At 37.1% G+C, this 22679-nt stretch overlaps 3 protein-coding genes across 4 annotated transcripts; all 3 read left to right on the top strand.

The window, feature by feature from the left end:
- The first annotated feature begins 1223 nt into the window (after nt 1–1223).
- Nucleotides 1224–3433, top strand: LOC111479551 (9-cis-epoxycarotenoid dioxygenase NCED3, chloroplastic-like). Its single transcript, XM_023124259.1, has one exon. It carries the CDS (start codon nt 1393–1395, stop codon nt 3130–3132), a length of 1740 nt encoding a protein of 579 aa, XP_022980027.1. The 5' UTR covers nt 1224–1392; the 3' UTR covers nt 3133–3433.
- A 4089-nt stretch (nt 3434–7522) lies between these two features.
- Nucleotides 7523–10763, top strand: LOC111481091 (O-methyltransferase MdmC-like). The gene is made up of 10 exons (XM_023126425.1): nt 7523–7787; nt 8002–8314; nt 8389–8442; nt 8506–8589; nt 8689–8814; nt 9770–9837; nt 10084–10153; nt 10276–10341; nt 10417–10494; nt 10570–10763. Exons 2-10 carry the CDS (start codon nt 8018–8020, stop codon nt 10609–10611), a joined length of 885 nt encoding a protein of 294 aa, XP_022982193.1. The 5' UTR covers nt 7523–7787; nt 8002–8017; the 3' UTR covers nt 10612–10763.
- A 360-nt stretch (nt 10764–11123) lies between these two features.
- Nucleotides 11124–22336, top strand: LOC111479251 (ubiquitin carboxyl-terminal hydrolase 25-like). Of its 2 annotated transcripts, none has more exons than XM_023123805.1 (8): nt 11124–11479; nt 11587–12052; nt 12172–12247; nt 12366–12458; nt 15532–15681; nt 15763–16475; nt 17474–17602; nt 21461–22336. In XM_023123805.1, exons 1-8 carry the CDS (start codon nt 11299–11301, stop codon nt 21564–21566), a joined length of 1914 nt encoding a protein of 637 aa, XP_022979573.1. In that variant the 5' UTR covers nt 11124–11298; the 3' UTR covers nt 21567–22336. The 2 variants fall into 2 exon arrangements, with proteins under 2 accessions (XP_022979573.1, XP_022979579.1); XM_023123811.1 differs by having other exon boundaries at nt 11125–11479; nt 15532–15618; nt 15703–16475.
- The last annotated feature ends 343 nt before the right edge of the window (nt 22337–22679 follow it).

The raw sequence follows: 22679 nt of genomic DNA, 5'->3' as shown, positions 1-22679 counted from the left end.
AAAAAAAAAAAAAAAAAAAAAAAAAAGAAGACGTAAACGTGAACAACGGGGACCAATAACGTCTTCCGCGTTGTAACCAACCGCATTATAACAGACCAACCACAACCGTCCACGTACCTCTCTCTCTCTTTTCTTTTTAGGTTCTTTCTAAATGCTTTATGGCTCACATTTTGGATATTCTCTCCATTTCTCCCCAATTCTCTTTTCTTTCTTTCTTTTTTCTTCTAGTGTATTGGTATATACAACGTACCTTGAATTCGGTCGGTTTAGAGAAATCATTTTGTCCAACCCAATCAACCCAGATGGAGACATCGAGAGGATGAACAAGACTTCACTTTTTATAGCTTCCTTCTTTGAAATATATACATGCAAATGCATGATTTATGGTTCGATCAAGTTGAGGTAAACCAAAGGAACGATGGATTTGATTTGAATTTAGGCGGATAAAGTGTGGTAGGTTTAGTTGGGTTTAGGGTTTTGGTGATTGGTAAAGTTAGTGAATTTGTTTATTTATTGATTGATTGAATGAAGAGAATGTAGGGTTGTGAAAGAGAAGGATGTGAGTGAGGATTGGAAATATGGAGAACAAATGGAATAGAGAGATATAGATTGGTTTGTTTTTATTATTGACTCATGAGAGCCTCATAAATGGGTAGAGAGGTGCTTGTTTGGAGGGACGCTTTTGTTTTGTTATGGGTCCTCCTCGCACACTATCATATCATAAATTTCTTCTTATACCAATATAAAATCATGCTAAAAGAATTCGTGTGAGATCTCATATCGATTGGAGGGAGAAACGAGTGTCAGCATCCTTGCTGGGTCCTTCCAAATTTCTTTTTATATTTGTTGTATGGCCGCTGAGCTCATGCCATTTGTCACGCAATGTGAATGATCAAGTCAAAAAGTCATTCTTCCACATTTCTATTACATTACCTTTCAACAAATATATAAATATATATATATATATATATATATATATATATATATATATATATATATATATATATACATTATTAAACACGTATGAGATAATATAATTTAAATTATATATTTTTACATTGATTTTAAAGGTACGTATAAATAATTGATCCATTAAGAAGAAAAGGAGGAAGGAGAAATGTGGAGTTTGTTTGTTTAGGAATTTCAATTTTAACAGTCTGCACTTTCTTTGCTCATCCTACACGTGGTCGCCTTTCCAACATTTTTTTTTGAATTTGACCTTTTTGCCCCTATCTTTTCCGCTTATATATATTCTCCCTCTCCTCTTTCCGTCTCCTTCATTCTCTCTCTCTAACACTCCATTCCTAAATTCCTTAACAAAATTCTGAATTAAATTCTCTTTGTACAAATTCTCTCTACCGGAAAGCTCTCTTCTTTTTTGAATCTTTGAGTATGGCTTCTTCTTCTTCTTCAATGCCGAAGATTCTCCCTATAAATAGAAACAGACTATCTTGTTCGCTTCATACTCCTTCTATAATTCAAATTCCTAAGCGGTCTCAGACGGCATTTCGGTCGCCCATCAAGATCGCCATGCCAAAACCTGAACTTGTTGCTGCTCCCTCCGTGTCTTCGCCCACCAAGGAGTGGAATTTCTTGCAGCAGGCTGCGGCTCTGGCGCTCGATGCGGTTGAGGATGCTCTGGTTTCGATGGAGAGGAAGCATTCTTTGCCCAAGACGGCTGACCCTTCTGTTCAAATTGCTGGGAATTTTGCTCCTGTGCCGGAGCAGCCTGTACGGAAGGTGTTGCCGGTCACCGGGAAAGTTCCCGACTGCATTCGGGGGGTTTATGTGCGAAACGGAGCCAACCCACTTCATGAACCGGTTTCCGGTCATCACTTGTTTGACGGCGATGGGATGGTCCATGCTGTGGAGTTCACCGAGTGTGGTAGAGTTAGTTACGCTTGCCGGTTTACGGAGACAGAACGGCTGGTTCAGGAGCGGGCTTATGGCCGGCCGGTTTTCCCGAAAGCTATCGGGGAACTCCATGGCCACTCTGGGATAGCTCGGTTGATGCTTTTCTATGCTAGAGGATTATTTGGGCTTGTCGATCATAGCCATGGAATCGGCGTCGCCAACGCCGGTTTGGTTTACTTCAACGGCCGGCTTCTTGCCATGTCGGAGGACGATTTGCCGTACCAAATCCGGGTCACTCCGTCTGGGGATTTGAAAACCGTTGGCCGGTTTGATTTCGACGGCCAATTGAAATCCACAATGATAGCTCACCCAAAGCTCGACCCTGTTTCCGGCGAGATGTTCGCTTTGAGCTACGACGTAATCCAGAAACCGTATTTGAAATACTTCAAATTCTCGGCGGAGGGGGAGAAATCACCGGACGTTGAAATTCCCCTGCCTCAGCCGACGATGATGCACGATTTCGCAATTACGGAAAATTTTGTTGTAATTCCAGACCAGCAGGTGGTTTTCAAGTTGCCGGAGATGATCCGTGGGGGATCTCCGGTGGTCTACGACAAAGAAAAGACCTCCCGATTTGGGATTTTGGACAAAAATGCAACAGACGCCAACGCCATCAAATGGATTGAAGCTCCTGATTGCTTCTGTTTCCATCTCTGGAACGCTTGGGAAGAACCTGAGACTAACGAAATCGTCGTAATTGGATCGTGCATGACGCCGCCAGACTCCATTTTCAACGAATGTGAAGAGAATTTGAAATCCGTCTTGTCGGAAATTCGCCTGAATCTCTCCACCGGGAAATCGACTCGTCGGCCGATCATCGCTGAAACAGAGCAAGTGAACTTGGAAGCCGGAATGGTGAACCGAAATCAATTAGGGCGAAAAACCCAGTTCGCTTATCTTGCTCTGGCTGAACCATGGCCAAAGGTTTCTGGATTCGCGAAGGTCGATCTCTCCACCGGAGAAATCAGAAAGTATCTCTACGGCGAGGACAGGTACGGCGGCGAGCCTCTGTTTCTTCCCAGAGAAGGGGCAACGGCGGAGGACGATGGGCACATCTTAGCCTTCGTTCACGACGAGAAGGAATGGAAATCAGAGTTGCAGATCGTAAACGCCATGACTTTGGAGCTTGAAGCTACTGTAAAGCTTCCTTCTCGAGTTCCTTACGGCTTCCATGGAACTTTCATAAGCTCCAAGGATCTGCAGAAGCAGAAACGGTAAAAAAAACAAAAAAGGCGAGGTAAATTATAACAACACAGGGTAAAAAGAAAAGGAAAAAAATTGGGAGTTTTTACCTGAGGGATGCATGTGGTTTTACGTCCCCGGAATCTCCTCTGTTTTTCTCTGTTTCATTTTTACAGCTAGTTGAGAAATGAAAAACTAGAAGTTGTGGGGTGTAAAGTATAATTAAGAAGTTTGTTGGGGTGGTAATGTAAGTAGGATGAAAAGTGAGGGGTTTTGAGAAACCAAGCTTGAAGCTTTTGGGTTTAGGGTAGCAATGAAGCTCAGCTGGTTTCTGTTTTATTCTTTCACTCTTTTGTCAATTATTGATTTTTACAAATTAAATATTTATTTTTTATATTTTAATCAATACAAAATATGTAAAATGTTTCTTCTCTCTCAATTTCATTCTTATTTTAATGATATTACCTTTTTAAATCAAATATTATTTTATTTCTAATATAAATATATTTTTTTTAAAATGACCGTGGTTTTTTGAAAATATTAATCAAATAAATGTATGCATATCATGCATGGTATGATGATGTTGTTATGCATGAAAATCTGTTATGTTGCATCATGTCTGCGTGAAATTTCATGTATTTGTATGTTTGGAAAAGTGATAAAATGTTAAATACATTTTGATTTTACGTACTTAGTTGTTGTATTTTTTTAATACACGAATATATATATATATATATATATATATATGCAATTGTTTCTTATATATATATGTATTAGTTCACGAGCTCATAATTATTTATTTTTTTTCTAAAAAATTAAGTTTATAAAATTATATCTTCAAATTGGACTAAAAATTCAATTGTTTCTTAATATCTCCTACAAGAGTACAAACATATAAACCAAAACCCTAAATTCATTTCCATTAAGCTACAGTGTCTCGTGGGGTTGAACGAGAGAAAAGAACACAAGTTGATTTCATGTACTCAAGAGTAGGTTGATTGATCTAGACAACCGACATGGGGTCGATGAGACTCTAGCTGACATGACCTAGATGACATCAGCTATCCTTTGAAACAAGGACAGATAGAAAGAACTTGTGTTGGTCGGTAGAAATGACCTTCACTTTTGGAAGCAATTCAAGTGAGTAACGGAAGTCGCAAGAGAACTAATCTCTATAACCCTACCCAACTCGACATTACTCAACACTAATTCGAGCTTTGGAGGTCTGTGGGAAAAGTGTATTTGGATTAAATCTCATATCGTATCCACTTACTAGTCGACACCTGGTTTGGTTTATGTGAAAGGACTTCTTTGTCTATCCTCTAAAATGGATGCTTCCATCTCGTTAGAAAGAATATTTAGCTTTCATTTTCAATACTTCCAACTACAAAACAAAACGGGAAAGATCCAACATTTTTTTTTAGACGAAATTTTGGTGAAGTTTCGTAAATTATCCATGTCTAAGACGAGATCAATTATTTAAAAAATTAAAGAAATATTAATTTATTAAATATGGGTAAAAATATTAGATATTTAGGTCACTCTCACTCCTTTTTTTTATAAAAAATATCAAAGCGACATTAATCCATTAAGAGAGGTAAGAATGTGTTTGGGGGTCTCAATTTCAATCTTTTTGTAAAAAATGTGTTGAAGTCCACATCAGCTTATGACAGATGTCAAAGTTGTATTAGATGAATAATAAACTAATTTGACCTGTCCAAACTTCACACATGGAACCACTGTTCTTCTTCATTGCCCAACCCATGCCTACCACACAATCAAGATTCTTCCTTTTAAACATTATTACCAAAAAGAATAGATTTTTAAGTGTTTTCGGAATCTTTTCTTTTCAAATATCCATACCCAAAAATGTTCGATTTTATGATTTCGATACCCATCTTCCCTAAACGTGCGCTTCCAAATGGTTTTGCTTTTAACCCAATTTTTAAATATCACTCTGACCATTTTTTTGTATTAATATCTATGAGTTTGAGTTATTACCGGATGCACTGAATTTTCCTCTGCTTCCCATCACAGATACCCTCGTCTATATTGAATGTTTGTATAGCCACGTGGCATTTAACAATTTCGCTTTTTATCATCATATACAGCCTCGTGATCGATAAAGAAAATAATAATTGAATGAAAAAATAAAAACCCACCCAACTCCCTCGAATGTTCCAAAATCATGACAAATGAAGAATGTAAATATATTTTAAGAACAAAATGGGTATGGATCCAATTAATTCTTCTAGTGCACTCTTTACCTTTCTACAACATAACTATTCATTGGATTTTTATAGATTAAATTTAACCTAAAATATATATGTTTCGTTTCTTTTCACATTATTTAACCAAGAGAAGTAAAAATACAATGCGTTGAGAAAGATTTAAGAACATTTGACATCAAGAAGTTGAATAAATAAATGTCATAACCATTGAGCTATATTTATGTTGACACAAACGTGATTTATAAAACTTTAGGTCAATAATTTAAGAATACGAACAACAACCAAACATGTCCCACAAAAGAAACATAAAAAAATAAAACATTAGTCGAATAACAGACACTTGTAGATAGAGAAACCTAACTAAAATACCCAAAATAATAATAATAATTAATAACAAAAAGTTTTAGTAATAATTATCATTTGAAAAGGAAATAAAAAAGTGCTTTTTATTTATTTATTTATTTTATAAACTTTTATATATTTATCCTCCCAAAATAGAACACCTGGAAGCTCCACTTACCAAGAGTGGAAGGTAGTTGGCAAAATCTGATGCCCATTATTTTATTTTATTTTTTAATTTTAATTTGTTTTTATCAACTGACAGTTGAGATTGATTAGAGAGAGAGAGTTGAGATTGGTTATATTATTTTTTGTTTATTAATTAGTTAACTTTATAATGAATTAAAAGACTAAATTATTTTCCAATTTATCATGAAGCGACAACACTATCTATAAATTAAATTGTTGGTGGGTAGTTGAAGTAGTTCAACTATATTTGAAACGGAAGAATCGAACTACGAACCATCTTTATCTAGCGTTCATATTAAAGAAATAATTGATTAAAATTTTTAAAAATTTACTAAATAATATTATTATTATCATAATAAGTTGGGGAATAATTTGGGGTTTTGAAAACATGACCAAACATCATAATTTTTTTTTTTTTTTTTTTAATTTAATGTCTATCCAAAAAGCAGTCTTAAGATAATGGAAATTATTTAAAACACATATTAATAATATATAATTTAGCATTATAATATAAAACTAAATTTAGCAACAATATTAATAGGGTAAGAATTAGCATGTGATATATAAAAAGGACAAAGGGTGTGGGGATCATTTGGATGAATTATTGAATTTATTTATTTTTATTTAAAAAAATAAATTATGATGAGGAATATACCATATTTTATTCTTCCTTCTTTTGTAATTGCCGAAAAAGAATTGAAAAATTGGCCCACAAAAATTTCAATCAAAATTTGCTTTCTTAAAATTGCAAATAAACTATAATTATTTTAGGAACACTTGGGTGGATCTCATTGGATGAATTAAAAAAAATAAAAACAATAAGATATATATTTTTTTTTTAATTAAAAAAACAAATAAGAATAAAATAGGGAAGTCCACTTTAATTAAGTGTAAAATCTTGAAACATATGAAACGTGACAAAAATAAATAGCATTTAAAAATAATGTGTTTGCTTTTAGCATGCAAATTCAAATACCACATCAAAATAAATTCATATAACCTAATTTTTCGTTAGTCAGCCTGACTTAAAAAAAGACAAAGGGAAATCTTATCAATTTTATAATTTGTAAAAGTCCATGTTGGGTCTATCTTTGTTTTTAATTTTTAGTGTCTTGACTGTGACACCTGAAAGTAAAGGAATAGTACATGAATGAATTCGAAATCGATTTTAAAGATATGACAGCTAAAATAAATTTTTTATTTATACTAATAAAGTGTGTTTTTTTGTTTAGTGGCTAAATCTTAACTTTTTTGAATTTTGATGGGTTCTTACTATCTATATAGATGGAGGCTTTTCCTTTTGAATTTTCTCGTTCTGATGTTCACTCTAACCTCCTCCCCAAACCAGGACGATTAGTTGTGTGTCAATATGATGTCGAAGTTCTTGAGATTGCAAGAAGATATTACGAACGAGTTGGTGTTTGACATAAAGGAATTTTGTGTCAGATCCCATATCGGGTGGAGAGGAGAACGAAACATTCTTATATAGCGTAGAAATCTCTTCCTAACATACTAGTTTTAAAAATATTGAGAGAAAGTTTAAAAGGGAAAGTCTAGAGAAACAATATTTACTATCGTTGGCTAAAATCGTTACAAATGGTACCTAATCTAAATATCGAGTGATGTGCCAACGAGAAGATGCAATAATATTTACTATCGGAGGACTCATGTTACTCTAATGGGTTGATTGAGGGAAACCTTGTGATTTTTCGTTTTTATGTAGATCAGAATCAGAGCAGGATGCAACAAACGAGCTCCGAATCTTACCGGAGCTGGAACAGATAAGGAGAGTAATGGCGATGAATCTAATGACTTGCAAAGTTTAATCAAACGACGCCGTGTGAACCTCTAGTGGCTATATCTGTAGCTGCGTGCCTTCTTCCCACCGGGCCGCAGTTCAGTGCGAGTCTTCAACTGGTTTCTTCTCAACAGGTACATTTTCTTTCTGGGCTTTGATGTCTTCCCTCTTCGTTTAATCTGCAAAGCTTTAACATTCTCTCGCATGGCTTCGCGTCATCCCCGCATGCCCACCAGCTGTTTGTAGAAATTCCCAACAGAGTATCTAATTTGTCGAGCTATAAAGTTAGTATACTATTGGGTTTTCTGTTTCCTACTTTTCTTCATCGCTTTCTGCTCCACCCTGCAGTGCATATCGTTCTTTGATGATGTCAAGCAGCAATATGGGGCTGCGTTTTTTGTCATACCCACAAAGGAATCTGCTTATGAAGCTCTCATCTATGCCCTCAGTGGCTGCAATTGCCAGCTTCGGAACTATCAAAAGGGCTATGGCTTGCAGGCGTGTTCGTTGTCATTTGAACTTGGATGATTCCAGCAGCAAGAAGAGGCAGCTGGAAAGGGTTTGTTCCGCCAATTCAAATGGGAAATTTAGCAATAAAGAGTTCATTAGTGTTGACTCACGGCTTTATGAGTATATCCTCTCCAATGTTCGAGAGCCTGAGGTACAATGTTGTTGCTCATCTATATGTTAAGTACTTTATGATCTGTCCTATTGTAATTGAATTCGTTGATTTAGATCTTGGGGCAACTTCGTGAGGAGACCGCCTCATTGCGTGGTAGCAAAATGCAGGTAACATTTTCGTTCATTTACCGTTTTCAAATGTACGATTGAATGGATGAACTGGTGTTCTAGGTATCGCCTGATCAAGCACAACTTCTTGCAATGCTTGTTCAAATTCTCGGTGCAAAGCGGTGCATCGAAGTGGGTGTTTACACTGTAAGCCCCTTCGTCCCATTCTTACTGCTTAATAACAAGGTTTTGTTTTGAAGAGTGCTATAACTTTAGGGCTAACCATTGTTTTCTATTCTCATTTAGGGATATTCATCTCTGGCCGTAGCGTTAGTCCTTCCAGAATCAGGGCGCTTAGTTGCCTGTGAAAGGGATGCTATATATCTCGATGTTGCTAGAAAATATTATGAACTTGCCGGTGTTTCTCACAAGGTAAGTACTTCTTCATTTGATGTTCTCTGGTTCTTCTTTTATCAAATGATTATGAACAGTGACATGAATCTTTTGAGAAATACTATCTTCCTATTTTTCTGCTCATAATCTGCAACTTTCATATTGTAATAGCTCCTACATGATTTTGCAACCAATGTATTCTATTTGAGCTGTAAACTGTTTGAAGCCAAATTTTTGGTTAGCTCCAGCTAGTATATTTCCTTTTTACTGACGGCATTGTATAACTAAAACTGATATTGTGAGATACCACGTGATTGAGAGGGGAACAAACGAAACATTCTTTATAAGGGTGTGGAAATCTCTCCCTATCATATGCGTTTTAAAAACCTTGAGGGGAAAGCCCAAAGAGGACAATATCTGCTAACGGTAGGCTTGTGCTGTTACAAATGATATTAGAGCCAGACACTGGGTAGTGCACCAGCGAGGACGCTAAGCCCCGAAAGGGAGTAGACACCGAGTGATGTGCCAACGAGGATGCTGAACCATGAGGGGGATGGATTGTGAGATCCCACGTCGATTGGGAAGGGAAATAAAACATTTTTTATTAGGGTGTGACAACCTCTCCCTAACAGATGCATTTTAAAAACCTTGAAAAGAAGCCTAGAAGGGAAAACCCAAGGAAGACCTTGAGGGTGTGGAGACCTCTCCCTAACAGACGCATTTTAAAAACCTTGAGGGGAAGCCCGAAAGGGAAAACCGAAGGAAGACAATATCGGCTAGTGGTGGGCTTGGGCTGATGCTCCAATTAATTAACCGGGAGATTTGAGAAAGGCCATTCATTTAATCAGATTCCTCAAATTTTAGACCAGCCATACAGTATACCCTCTTGTGGGTATACAAAGATCGATCAATTTCCTGTATTTATGTTCATAATTTTAAGCTATAACATGTTTCTGATGATCAAAACATGGTTTTGGACAATTTCTGGAAGTAGGTGGATGTGAGACATGGGCTTGCAGCAGATACACTCAAATCACTTATTGCAAATGGTGAAGCTGGCAGGTGAAGTGTTTTATGTTATATCATGTTTTGATTCAAAAACTTGTTTCGTTAGTTGATGGAATGATCTTATAATGCTTCTATTAGATTTTGTTATAACTATCCCATTATGTTCTTTCTTTTACATTCTTGGCGATTTAATATGATATCAGAGTTAAAAGGGCGAGCTTTAAACTTCTGTGATTTTACTTCCTCCGATGGCCTTTTTACAAAGAATTGAGTAGATAACATATTTCTGTGCACGTATAGTTATGATTTTGCGTTCATCGATGCCGAGAAGAGGATGAACGAGGAGTACTTCGAACTGCTACTGCAACTGGTGAGACGAAAAATGATTAGCTTCTGCCAAAAAATCTGTTTATGTCTGTCTAATGGTTTTATCTGATAGCCTATCTTTTCAGTCCATGATGTTTAAGTAAGTTCTTCATCGCCTTCATTCAGGTGAGAGTTGGAGGTATAATTGTGATTGATAATGTCCTTTGGTATGGAAAAGTAGCTGACCCAACGGTGCGTTAGCTTCGACATCTCGTGACATTGTCTCCATTTTAGTGTAGTTTACTGATGATCATGGTCTTTGAGCAGGTAAATGACAAGCAGACTGATAGCATTAGGAGATTGAATAAAAAGATAATGGAAGACGATCGAGTCGGGATTAGTATAGTGAGCATTTGATCTTATCTTCCCTCTGCTAGCCTCCTTGAACTATGACGATGGTACTAAACTTGGTTTATTTAGGTACCCATTGGCGATGGCATGACAATTTGCCAGAAGAGATGAATGGTGTCTGCTGAATTTGAGGGCGTAGCACTAGGCAAAGCAGTGCATAAATGAATTTGAGTTCACTTTTGTGGATAAATATTTTATTTTCCTTTTGTGAATGTATTTCTGTAGGATGTTGGAATATAATGCCATGTGGTATGATAATATCTGCCAATCATTGATGTATAATCATCGAGAGCTATATAATACAATATGGTTAGTAGTAATTTTAATTTTATTTGATAACGTGAAGTTAGCTCAATATTAAATCTCTTAGCTCCACGTTTATATAAACTAAAAATGTAATTTCTTCTTTTAACTCCAAAACAAGCTAAATATGTGCTAGATGATTAAAAGTTTAAATTTATGTAAATAAATAAAATATAATTTTTTTAATTTTTTATTTTTGCAATATTATAGATATAATTTTTAAAGAGGAGTAAAATGATTGTTAAAAAAAAAAAATAATAAATAAAATAAAATAAACCGCGTAAGGTCAGACGAACTAATTTCAACGATTTGTCCTCTTTTATTTGGGTTGGAGGGAAAGGGGGGAAAAGGCGGTAGAAGAAACAAAGGGAGGGAAAAGAGGAAAAAAGCTATGCGATTTCGTTGGTGTTGGTGCCGGCGGCGACACTCGGGGAGTAGAGGTCCGGCGGCTTCTAATGCTCTGCACAAACCTAGCCAGGAAGAAGAAGGTCGTTAATGGCCTTGCAATTGCAAATGAGTTGGCAACCGAGTTTACTGAGTCAGAAGCGGCGAAATGGCCCCCCTCTCGGTCTCAGAAACCTAGGCAATACCTGCTACCTCAACAGCGTCCTTCAGTGCCTCACTTACACCCCTCCCCTCGCCAATTTCTGCCTTCGAAACCAGCACTCCTCTCTATGTATGTATTTTCCTTCGTTTTTTTCCTTTCAATTTGATTCCGTTTTCAGCCCTAATTATTGTCCTGTGTCTGTGTTTGTGCGCTTCGTTTTTCTTTTTTCGTTTCAGGCGATTCTGCTTCCTCCAACGCGGAGCGAAAGCGTGAATGTCCGTTTTGTATTCTGGAAAGGCGTATAGTGAGGTCTTTGAGCTTGGATCTCACCTTGGACTCGCCTCTCAAGATCCAGAACTGTCTCAGGATCTTCGCCGAGCACTTTCGCTTGGGCCGCCAGGAGGACGCCCACGAGTTCCTTCGTTATGTCATCGACGCTTGCCACAACACCTGCCTCCGCTTGAAGAAGCTGCGTCGAACTGGGGGAGGTGTGAGTGGAAGCTCCACGGTGGTGAAGGAGATTTTCGGGGGTGCCTTGCAGAGCCAGGTGAAGTGTTTATCTTGTGGAAACGACTCCAATAAGGTTGATGAGATAATGGATATTAGTCTTGATGTTTTGCATAGTAGTTCTCTTAAAGAGGCATTGCAGAAGTTCTTTCAACTGGAAGTTTTAGATGGCAGTAATAAGTACAAGTGTGACAAGTAAGCTTTTATTATGTCCTATATATATATATATATATATATATATATCGTCTTTCTCTTCTGGTTTTGGAATTTTCTTTTGCTCGGGTCTGATTTGTGGAGATTATATTCCTTTGTAGTTGTAAGAAGTTGGTGGTGGCGAGGAAGCAGATGTCTATACTTCAAGCACCGAATACTCTTGTCGTCCAATTGAAGGTTTTCTGTCCTAACCTTTGGTTTCTTGTTTCTTTCCCCTGTTCAATTCACTGTTGTTTGTTCAGTTCGTAGTGTTGCTGCTTTCATGTAAAGGGTTGTTCTTGGATGGGTTTGGCAGAGATTTGAAGGCATATTTGGTGGTAAGATTGACAAGGCCATTGCGTATGAGGAGAGTTTACAACTTTCAAATTTTATGTGCAAAGGAAGTCAGGTGCGTGTCTAACATCAGATTCCCCATCTGAATCAATCGAAGCAGCTGATTGTCTTGTTTGTTATTAGTTGAAAATTTTGCTTGTGCTATATATATATTGATAAGAAACAACCTCTAAACAACTCTCCAATTGATGATAATGGCTAACAAACTGCAATTACAAAAGAATGTTCAGTGATTGGTGCACCACCATGAAGATGTATGCTGTAAATTGTGTCAGTAGTACCCATAACGACTTCCTCATCTTCATAAATCCTGCTGTTTTTTTCCTCCATAAAACCAAAAAGGCGTGTATACCAGCTCCACAGCACCCTAACTTTGTCTTTCAAACAATCCCCTCCGAAGGATTCAGGGAGACTGTCCACCTTCTCAGAGAGACAGAATTCCGACTCAAACTCTTTCTGCAGTCTGCAGATAAGCCCAGCTCATTCTAGCAACCAGAAAATGGAGAGAAATGTGATATGAGCGTGTCTTCATTTTTTTGCACAAGCAGCAGACTAAGGGGGAAATGAACCAATGGTGGAATTTCTGTTGTAGTTTATCGGCAATGTTGGCAGTGTTCAAACTTCTGTTGAATAAAACCAAAGAAGGAATTTCACTTTATTAGGCATTTTAAAACCAAAATTTTCTTGGGTACTTTAGTCTGGCCTTTGAGCTAGCCAAGTGGAAGAAGGTAGATTTAGCAGAGAAGCCACCCCCTGGATCCAAATTCCAAACAATTTATCACGAGCTTGACCTCGTTAAATTAAGTCCAATATATCCGTGAAGGCAGCTCACCTCAAGATCTCTGTCAAAAAGATATCTTCTAACCCCAACTTTTAAGTGTGGGAATCCTCAGTACGGATCCTCATGCACCAAGTCAGCCTTCCTGAAATGCAATTAGTGACCTCACTATGGCCATCTGCTTGTGGGTGATTGGTTATATCAAACCATGGATCATTGTCTAATTTCTTCTATCAAGTCCTCCATAAGGGACCCTAAAATTTAACAGACTTGTTGAATGTCTTAGTTCTGTAACAAAACAATTTATTAATTGGGAAGTGATTTGAAAAGACTTGTTGCATACAGGGAAAGAAACAATACACTTGTAAAGTAATCTATGAAAACGAAGGTTTCACCATGACTCTTGCAATATCATCGTACTTTTATTTGGAATTGGTCTTTGCATGAGCAATACAACATATTGTCTTTGCTTGTTTCTTTTAAGTAGGTCAACTTCTGCGTAAATTTCTTTTTATGTTGAGGCCAAAAAAATTGGAGATGAGAGTTATACAAGATTGAAGATTCTGGGACTATCATTTAGACAGCAATCTAGCCTTTAAAGAACCTATGTGCTATTTAGTCTATACTGAGGAATCATTTGAAAAATTTTGCTGTATGAAATTGCTGGAATGAATAACAAGGAGTGGGACTTAGATTTCAGAAATGGTCAATTAAAATTTGATTCTAATCAAATTTTGCAAAAGATCTCTTGGAGCAGTTTATTGAAGACGTTATGGCTCTATTGTAAGGAAATTTAGGGAATGGACCAAAGGGATAAAAGGGTGTGGAACTTGCTACCCTTTTAGTGTGTCAGCGTCTGCTGTGTTGGGGAAGAAATTTAGTAGCAAATAATTATTTTCTCATTTGCCTATTTCAAGATCAGTATTTGTGACCAATATCGCAAATATTATTTGGGAGCAAAAAACTTAAGGAAAGGTTGGCATTTTCTTATGGAATCCTGTTCCGTGGGGGTATTAATAAGGCAAGTGTAATCCAAAATAGGACTGTACGTGTTGGCATGTTTGTAACTAAGAAATACTGATATTAACAGAGGACATAGATACGAAGATGATGTAACACAATGATATGTCAGTTTTTAGAAAAGCAGGACACTCGATACTTTTCTTTTAGAATATATGTTTATATAAATATGTTTAATACTTTTTAATAGCCAAAACATGTAAATTTTAGCAATAAAACCAATATTACTTCACTAAAATACTTTTCTTTTAGAATATATGTTTAATACTTTTTAATAGCCAAAACATATAAATTTTAGCAATAAAACCAATATTACTTCACTAAAAATATAAACATCGAGTCAATTGACACTTTGACACAACTCATTATCCAACAAAGTTTCTAAGAATACAAACTAGAGTGTAGGAAATACAAAAAGTATATGGAAGCAATTTTAACTCATGCTCAACATTACCGGAGGTCGAATATAAGGAACGACTTGATTAGCCATGGCTTGAGGAAGAAGGAATCCTCATAGTTTGGTTCAATGTTCTTGTTAGTCAGTTGAAAACGTACAATGTTTTAAAAGGATTTTGAGGCTTATGCCTTGAGCCTCACCTCGAGACAAGACTCTAACTCTTAGCCTCGAGTTATGCTTTCTTTAGACCATAAGAGGCTTAGAGTCTCTAGCTTTGTGTAGTGATTAGAAAAATAGTATTAATTTGCCCTATGGATAGAAAAGATATAAAGGTTCGACTTGTAACAATTTGAAGAAATACTACTAGGCTTAAAAAACATTTAAGGAAAAAAGTTCAAGAATTAGTTGATCTTATCCATGTTAAAGATATCCTTTCAGAACTTTTTTTCAAGTGGCAAATGACAAGGGTGATCTTTTTATACTTTTATATAACTATTATGTTTAGCCATGATCATACAAATTTAGGATTTGTATAATGTTATTAATTAAAACTGGGTTCTATGCCTCATTCTGTCTCAAGGCTCACCCTTTTGCCCCTTTAAGCTGAAAAGCCTCGAGGGCGCCTTTAGCCTTTTAAAGATCAAACATGTATATATATACATAAATGAAATGAGTTTGAATCTAGAAGGCCATAACTTCTGTCTTTTACAGCTTTGATTGGCATGTAAACCATATGTATCTTTGTACATCTGTCTTCTACTGTGATATCTTTAATTTTTTTTTGCTGTATGTCCTTAAATGCTTGCTTTATTTCTCTTTGCATGCTTCATCCATGCTACAGGTTGCAATTTCCATTTAGTAATCTCTGTTTTAGGGGAGGCTTTTTATAATTCTCTTTTGTGATGTTTATTCATTTATTAAATTATGTTGCAGGATCCACGTCCAGAGTACAAGCTCTTTGGTACCATAGTGCATTCAGGCCTTTCTGCCGAATCTGGGCACTATTATGCATATATCAAGGTCTATGTGGACCATATTCATATAAAGCCTACTAAATCTAAAACAAGATCAGATCCTCACAAGGTTTTCTGTAATTTTTAGCAGGATGCATCGGGTAGGTGGTATTGCTGCAACGACTCATTTGTTACAGTTTCCACTCTGCAGGAGGTCTTGTCAGAGAAGGTGTATATTCTCTTTTTCTCTCGTACAAACCAAAGGCCAGTAACTGCGAATGCAGCTCTTGGTTCAAATGGTGTAAAATGTCATGAAGGTAATGGCATTGAAGCATCCAAAATCTCAAAACCTTCTGCGGTAACTAAAGCAGCACAGACAAAATCCCATGTTGAGCAATCTTCTCGGAAAGAACTTTCAAGTCTATCTAAGGTAGAAAAACCAACTTTCAGTCAGCGAGGAAAATCTTATATGAATGGACATTCTAATTCTGTACAAGCTCCTTCCACCATTAATGGGAAGATAGTTCTTGAGAAGGATCAATTCATCAAGGAGAACGAGAAAGAAAATGTAAACTCGTTGCATTTGGAAAATGGTGTGAGACATAAATCTTCTCTTGGGAATGGAAATAGCAAGAAAAGTAATGAAGTTGCTGATGATGTCACTGAGAGGGAACGTAAATCTGTGTTAATGAATGGTAATGGTAATTGCGAGAGTGTGGCAATGAAAGAAGATAAATATGATCAGTGTAATGGTAATCCTATGAATAACAAGTTCACTGCAGGAAATGGGTCTGGTCATGATGAAGTGGATAATGCAGTCAACTGCTCCTCTGAGATCAAAATGGCAAAAAGAAAATCAGACCTCTGTATCTTGTTTCAACAGGATGCTCTATCTCGAAAAAGAGTTGGAGAACTGAAAGAAGAGTATGTTAGTTTCCTTTAAAATATTTACCTATCGATTTCAATAGCTAATAGATTCATTTTATGATTTTTGGTAGATTAAGATGAATGGGAATCTTCTTCTGTCCTGACTAGATTTGACTTGTTGACCCATACACACAATGTGGTCGCCAAACAGGAAACCATGTGTTGTTGGGTTTCCATAATAAAAAAACTATTGATCTTATCTGTTAAGGTTTAGATTCACTTAGTTGCTACTATCGACCACTTAAAACATGTTATATATGTGGTGCAGCGTTGGCTAACCCCTTTCTGTATATATATTAGTTTCATTATGACATATAGTGCAATTTTTTTCCATTGTGTATTTCCTTTAACATTATTTACTATTTTTAGTACAATAAATTTGAGTACGAGGATTTGAATCTCCAACCTCAGAGTGCATGCCAACTACACTAAGCTCATTTTGGCTAGCTTTATTTATTATTTACTATTTCATGTGTCGTTCTTTTTCTGTTTTTGTTTTGTCTCTTCTGTTTGGCTTTTCACTAGGGTGTGTTTGGATTAACTTTCTAAGTGATTTTAAAGGGTCAGAAGTGTTTTTTCTTAAATTTAGTATTTGATAACAAATAAAATCATTTTTTTAATAATCTAATTGGAAGAATCACTTAAGAGATGATTATCTATAAAGTGATTATAAAGTGATGGACTAATAATCACTTTAGAGTCATTTAATGGTAATTAAACATTGGTTGAATCACTCTTAGATGTAGTACAATCAAACAACTTGGGATTAAAATCACTTTAAGAAAATGTAAACAAACCCAATGATTTTAATCAAAACTAACTCTATGGAAAAAAATCTTATAAGTGTTTAGATTTGAAGGTTTGCCCAACTCACCCTTTGAATCTGTGTTATCTTCTACTCTTAGGCTACTGAGGTCCTGCTGCAGTTTTCTGTTTTATACTATACTTTTATCAAGTTACTTCTGGTCTCTGATACCTTTTATATCTATATTCAGTCTCAGGAGAGAAACTTTCTCAGTTTTAAGAACATGCGGTTGGTCAAAGGAGGTCTTCAGTTGCATGCGTTCAAGGAAGAGACTGTGTTTACGAGAAATGGGGAGCACTCCAAGTAGTAACGATTTAAAGTACGTATTACTTTTTACTACAGATAACTTTATAATTCAAGTCTAATTGGTTGCTTTGATTTGTTATTATTTTAAATTAATACTCACTTTCAGAAACTCGGTCATTGTTTTTTGCTGACCCATTCTGTTCTAAAACTTGTGATGTGTACTAGCATATTGGGAATTTCCCAAACCTGGATTGTGAAATCCTTCTTGATAATCTGTATCACTGACTATAAATTTAGAAGCGAACTTCTTTTATTTTTAATCTACAAAGCATGAGCGCTTCACCTTGGACAACATGTCAGAGTTGGACACTCCAACACTTGTTGGGTGCGTGTTGGACACTCTTTTTTGGAACAAGATACAAACGTGTTTAAACGATACAAACTTCTGTCTTGAACAGAAAGAACGCAAAAAGAAAGGAAAGGAAATGATAAAACAGGAAGTAAAGATGGAATATCATCTCAATAGAATAAGAAAAATAAGACTTGCAAAACATAGACCTTAATAAAAGTCTAGTCTGAATATCATCTCAAAAGAAAAAGAAAAAGAAAAGACTTACAAAACACAGAACCTTAACAAAAATCTAGTCTTGAATTGTACCTTCTCTAAAGAAATCCCAAAGGAACAGGAGCATGCAATCTATGCTGAATAATTTCTGCCAACTAAGCCCTTACAAGGAAAACAAGTCAGATCATCCGTTGCACGACAAAGAAGCATGTCTCATTAATTTGTAACAAAAGACAGGCAAAAAGTGGGAAACTATGCAGTGAAAATAGAACAATGGTCTGATAAGAAACACCCAAGCAACCAAGTGGTTCCCTCGCATGGAGGATAGATTAAAATTAAAAATCTACCTCTCAATCGTTGAGACATTGAGACATTGAAACATTGAAACACATAAGAGATGCCTATGAAGGTTTTATTGAGATCGTTAAAAAAACTTCATCGCATGTGTGTGGACCTGATCGAAGCCACCATTTGTATTAAGAAAAACTCATGGGGTTCCATACTAGCAGAAGTCTCAATATAGACCCTTGCTTCAATGGAGAATTATTTGTTGTTGTTATGACTGGTTTCCAAGGGTCCGAACAAGCACGTCAAGGAAATGTACCGTAGAGGATGATGAAGTTATTACAGATATTTCAGGAGGCATTCTTGGACCATACCATTGGTCAAACCACTGAGAAACATTACCCAAAGGGGCTTCTCAATTACAATATGACTCAACACTAAATTTACACATGACAGACTGTTGCCATACCACAAAGCCCTAAAAAGGTCAAGACCACTCCCATCTACCATGTATTACCCCTACTTTCAAAGCCAACTCCTACAAAAAGAGGTCAACCCCCAATCAAACCCAACTCCCGCACCCTCCCCATGGGCCATGCCCCATAAACTCATAGTTTCCCCACATAAACCAGGGGCCAACAGCCCCTCACCCCGCATTTCACCAATCTCCAAAACCCCATCTATCACCCCTCATTTCACCAATCTCCTAACCCCATATATTATATCACTTCTTATCCCTAACCCACAAGTTGTGACAACTCCACTATAAGAACATGCTATCATCATAAAGAACCAAAGAACCTTCCTCATCCTAGGAACAAAGTTCTCCACTGTCGGCTCTCACCAAAAAGAATTGATGATGATATGCATCTAGCCCTCAATCCCTCTCAACAGCCACACCATCCCCTACAGCGCATATGCCCATGCTCTCTCTCCCATTGCCAGAGATTATCCTTGCAGACATAGAGCTTGACACTCTTTTTCGGAAAAAGCAGAATGAAACAAAGGTAGAAGAGGTCACCTTGATATCAACGACACCCACACCAGCAATGGTCCTCCAAATCTTGGCACCATGGCTTAAAGAACACCACATGTGCATCATGGTTATTCTGTCTGTGAAAAAGAAGCCCACTACCGCCAAGAAATAGAGTAAACTGACTAGAGAGATTGTTGGCCTCCTTTATACATCAATTATGAGAAATCGAGTAAGTCACAATTGGGTGGCTAATATCTTTTGGAATGTTAAAGACTTGGGAGATTCGCAAAGGAGAGCTCTCATAAAAAACTATGGTAATTCTTCCAGAAACAAAATTGAATTTTGTTGATCATTGGACGGTTAAATCCCTTTGGAGTGCTGGACTTATCGGTTGGTCAACTTTGGATGCCTCAGGAACATTGAGGGGGAGGGGGGGGGGGGGGGGGGGGGGGGGGGGGGGGGGGGGGGGGGGGGGGGGGGGGGGGGGGGGGGGGGGGGGGGGGGGGGGGGGGGGGGGGGGGGGGGGGGGGGGGGGGGGGGGGGGGGGGGGGGGGGGGGGGGGGGGGGGGGGGGGGATCTTAATTATGTGGAATGACCTATAACTCTGATCATTTTCGAAATCACCAAAGAGACCTATACACCTTAACCACACATATTACATTGGCTGATAGTTACAGTTTTTGGATAATAGGGAACTTTGACCCTTATATATATCAAGAAAAACCTGCTAAATAGGGATCTTTGACCCTTATAGATATCAAGAAAAACCTATCTTTTGGCAGGATTTACCATACCTATATTGCTGTACACAGAATTGGCTTTTTGTTGGTGATTTCAATCTCTCTCGGTGGGGACATGAAAAGTCCAATGGAAAAGTTGCCAGAGACACGAGACACTAAAACAATTTCATAATAGAAGTTGAGTTCATTGACCTTCCCCTCGGTAATGGTCTCTATACTTGGTTAAACAATAGATCTCCACCCTCTTTACACTCATCCATAGATTTCTAGCAACAGAAAGCCTACTTGGAAAGTTTAGTAACATTTGTGTGCAAAGACGGAATAGATCTACATGATCATTATCCCATTCTACTTTCCATGGGTTGCTAATGGGGCCCCTTACCTTTCCGCTTTGAGAATGTGGCTGAACCATTCTGAATTTTTTACTATGGTGGAATATTGGTGGAAGAATATGCCCCTTCGTGGATGCACGGGGCATGGTTTCATCAACAAAATTTATAAGACTAAAAGAAGTCTTAAAGAAATGGAACAAGGAGGTTCTCGGTTGTGAAACCAACTACTTACTGAAATTGATCTTTTTGATCCGATGGAGGAAACTGGCTCTATTAGTTCAACACACACACAATAGCTCATGAAAGCTGAACTTGGTAAGTAAGAACAATTTTGGAGACAAACATTAAAGACGATGGCTAGAGGAAGGTGACATAAACTCCAAAATTTTCCATCATATCATGGCTACAAAGAAAGGAAAGAGTACCATTATAGAAATCTATCGACACAAGGCAGAAGTTTAGAAAACAAAGATGAAATTATCTCAAAAATTGTGTCTTTTTACATGTCCTTGTATACAAAAAGACGATGCCCTCTTTGAATTTCATCGTGAACTTGACTGGAGTCCTATTGATCAACAACAAGCTGCCTCCATTGAGGTTGCTTTCACTGAAGAAGAGGCGGGAAGGACGATACAACACCTGAGCTCCAACAAACTCCAAGATAGAATGGTTTTACCTCAAAAAAATTTTAAAAAATGTTGGAACTTTCTTAGAGCCATTATCATGAGAGTGCTCGAAGATTTTATTTTATTTTTTTTTATTTCCAGAACCTAAATGAACATACTCTCCTCGACTTGGTATTTTGGGTATAATAGAATGGTTGGAACTTCAACACAAACTTCTTGGTGGGTGTTTTATTCTTTTTGCATTTACTTCAATCATATGCATGAAAGCCACTCACCATGGAGCTTTTCTTAATTCCCCGTCTTTATATATTGTAATTTACACGTGAACTCACATGCAACCATGGAGCTTTTCTTAATTCCCCGTCTTTATATATTGTAATTTACACGTGAACTCACATGCAATGCAGGAAATTGCTGATTGCAGATGCCAAGCAAAAGTTTATTTCACGGATACCAGAAGCTCTAAAAGAGGACCTTATAAAAAAGCTTCAAGTATTTAGTCAAGAAAAGTAACCTGGAAGGGTCTCTTCTCTTTGAATGCGGTAGCTGTGCTGAGAAACAAACCTTATGCCGGTTCTTGATGTAGATCCATATATACTAAGAGATGCCGTCACAATCTATATAACAAAATTCATTCTGTTGTAACTGGCCCCTTTGATGGGAATGGAATGTCCTGGGGGTGATATAAGAAGAATATGTCCAGTTCAAGCAAGCATTAGCATCGCTGGGAATTAGTCCTTTAATGCCCTCAATCCCCTGCCACGGATTTACCATTAATCTTGTGAAGAACTGGGATCACCAATGCGCATGATTGAAATTTCTTTATGCCGCGAGGCTGCACAACTGGCAGCAGTCATGGCAGAGAAGAAAGTTCAGGAATTCTATTCGATTTTGTATAATATCCTTTTTGGTAGGAGTTTTGGTTACAATCATTAAAAAAAAAAAAAAAAAGTATAGGCAGACTGCGGGAGAAATACATATCTATGGTTTCATTGAGATAGCATTTATTTTACCATGTAAGTCTGTTTTTGAGCAATCTATTTCACCCCACATTTGATTCTTGTACCTGACTCAGCGCGATAGAATGACACCGTTTGCCCTTGCTGCTGCACCCCCTACAGTTGGAAATATTTGGAGCGGCACTGCTTAGAAAGGGTTTGATAGTATTTGTTAATTTTCAGTTTGACTGCCATGTATCTCTTTCGGTTTTTTTAATGCCTTCTCACTTTACTATGAATTTTTATACATCCATAGTGGAGCTAATGCAGAGTTCTGTGGCAAACTCAATATTTTGCAAGTCTGAACTTGACGTGCCTTGAAGATATTATTGGATACAAGGAGGTTGATGCTTCTTATTCTTTTCTCCATATTACTCTATAATATCTTGTCTGAGTAGGTATGTATATGTATTTGTTCATTGTATTTATATATGTATGTGAACCGTTTATTTTTAAAAAAATCATCTGAGAGCTCGTGATAACCAAACGAACACAATATTGCTTATGGATAGTTCCTATAATTTTGAAGGTTAGATTTTAGTTTTGGTGATTCGCTAAAGTGTCATAAATGGCTATGGTTTGATAATTTGTCACAAAATTATTTTGCTATCTCCAACATTTTTATGTA

This window comes from Cucurbita maxima, unplaced genomic scaffold, assembly GCF_002738345.1.
Source record: "Cucurbita maxima cultivar Rimu unplaced genomic scaffold, Cmax_1.0 Cma_Scf00001, whole genome shotgun sequence".
NCBI lineage: Eukaryota > Viridiplantae > Streptophyta > Magnoliopsida > Cucurbitales > Cucurbitaceae > Cucurbita > Cucurbita maxima.
The sequence above is the reverse complement of the archived record's forward strand: the minus strand, read 5'-3'. Positions and strand labels throughout refer to the sequence as shown.

Excerpts from the sequence above, each read along its gene's own strand:
- LOC111479251 (XM_023123805.1), top strand. The coding sequence starts at position 11,299 with ATGGCCTTGCAATTGCAAATGAGTTGGCAACCGAGTTTACTGAGTCAG. Across the intron at positions 11,480-11,586 it reads AAACCAGCACTCCTCTCTAT|GCGATTCTGCTTCCTCCAAC; the intron begins GTATGTATTTTC and ends TTTTCGTTTCAG. Across the intron at positions 12,248-12,365 it reads CTCTTGTCGTCCAATTGAAG|AGATTTGAAGGCATATTTGG; the intron begins GTTTTCTGTCCT and ends TGGGTTTGGCAG.
- LOC111479551 (XM_023124259.1), top strand. The coding sequence starts at position 1,393 with ATGGCTTCTTCTTCTTCTTCAATGCCGAAGATTCTCCCTATAAATAGA.
- LOC111481091 (XM_023126425.1), top strand. The coding sequence starts at position 8,018 with ATGATGTCAAGCAGCAATATGGGGCTGCGTTTTTTGTCATACCCACAA. Across the intron at positions 8,315-8,388 it reads CCAATGTTCGAGAGCCTGAG|ATCTTGGGGCAACTTCGTGA; the intron begins GTACAATGTTGT and ends TCGTTGATTTAG. Across the intron at positions 9,838-10,083 it reads GCAAATGGTGAAGCTGGCAG|TTATGATTTTGCGTTCATCG; the intron begins GTGAAGTGTTTT and ends GTGCACGTATAG.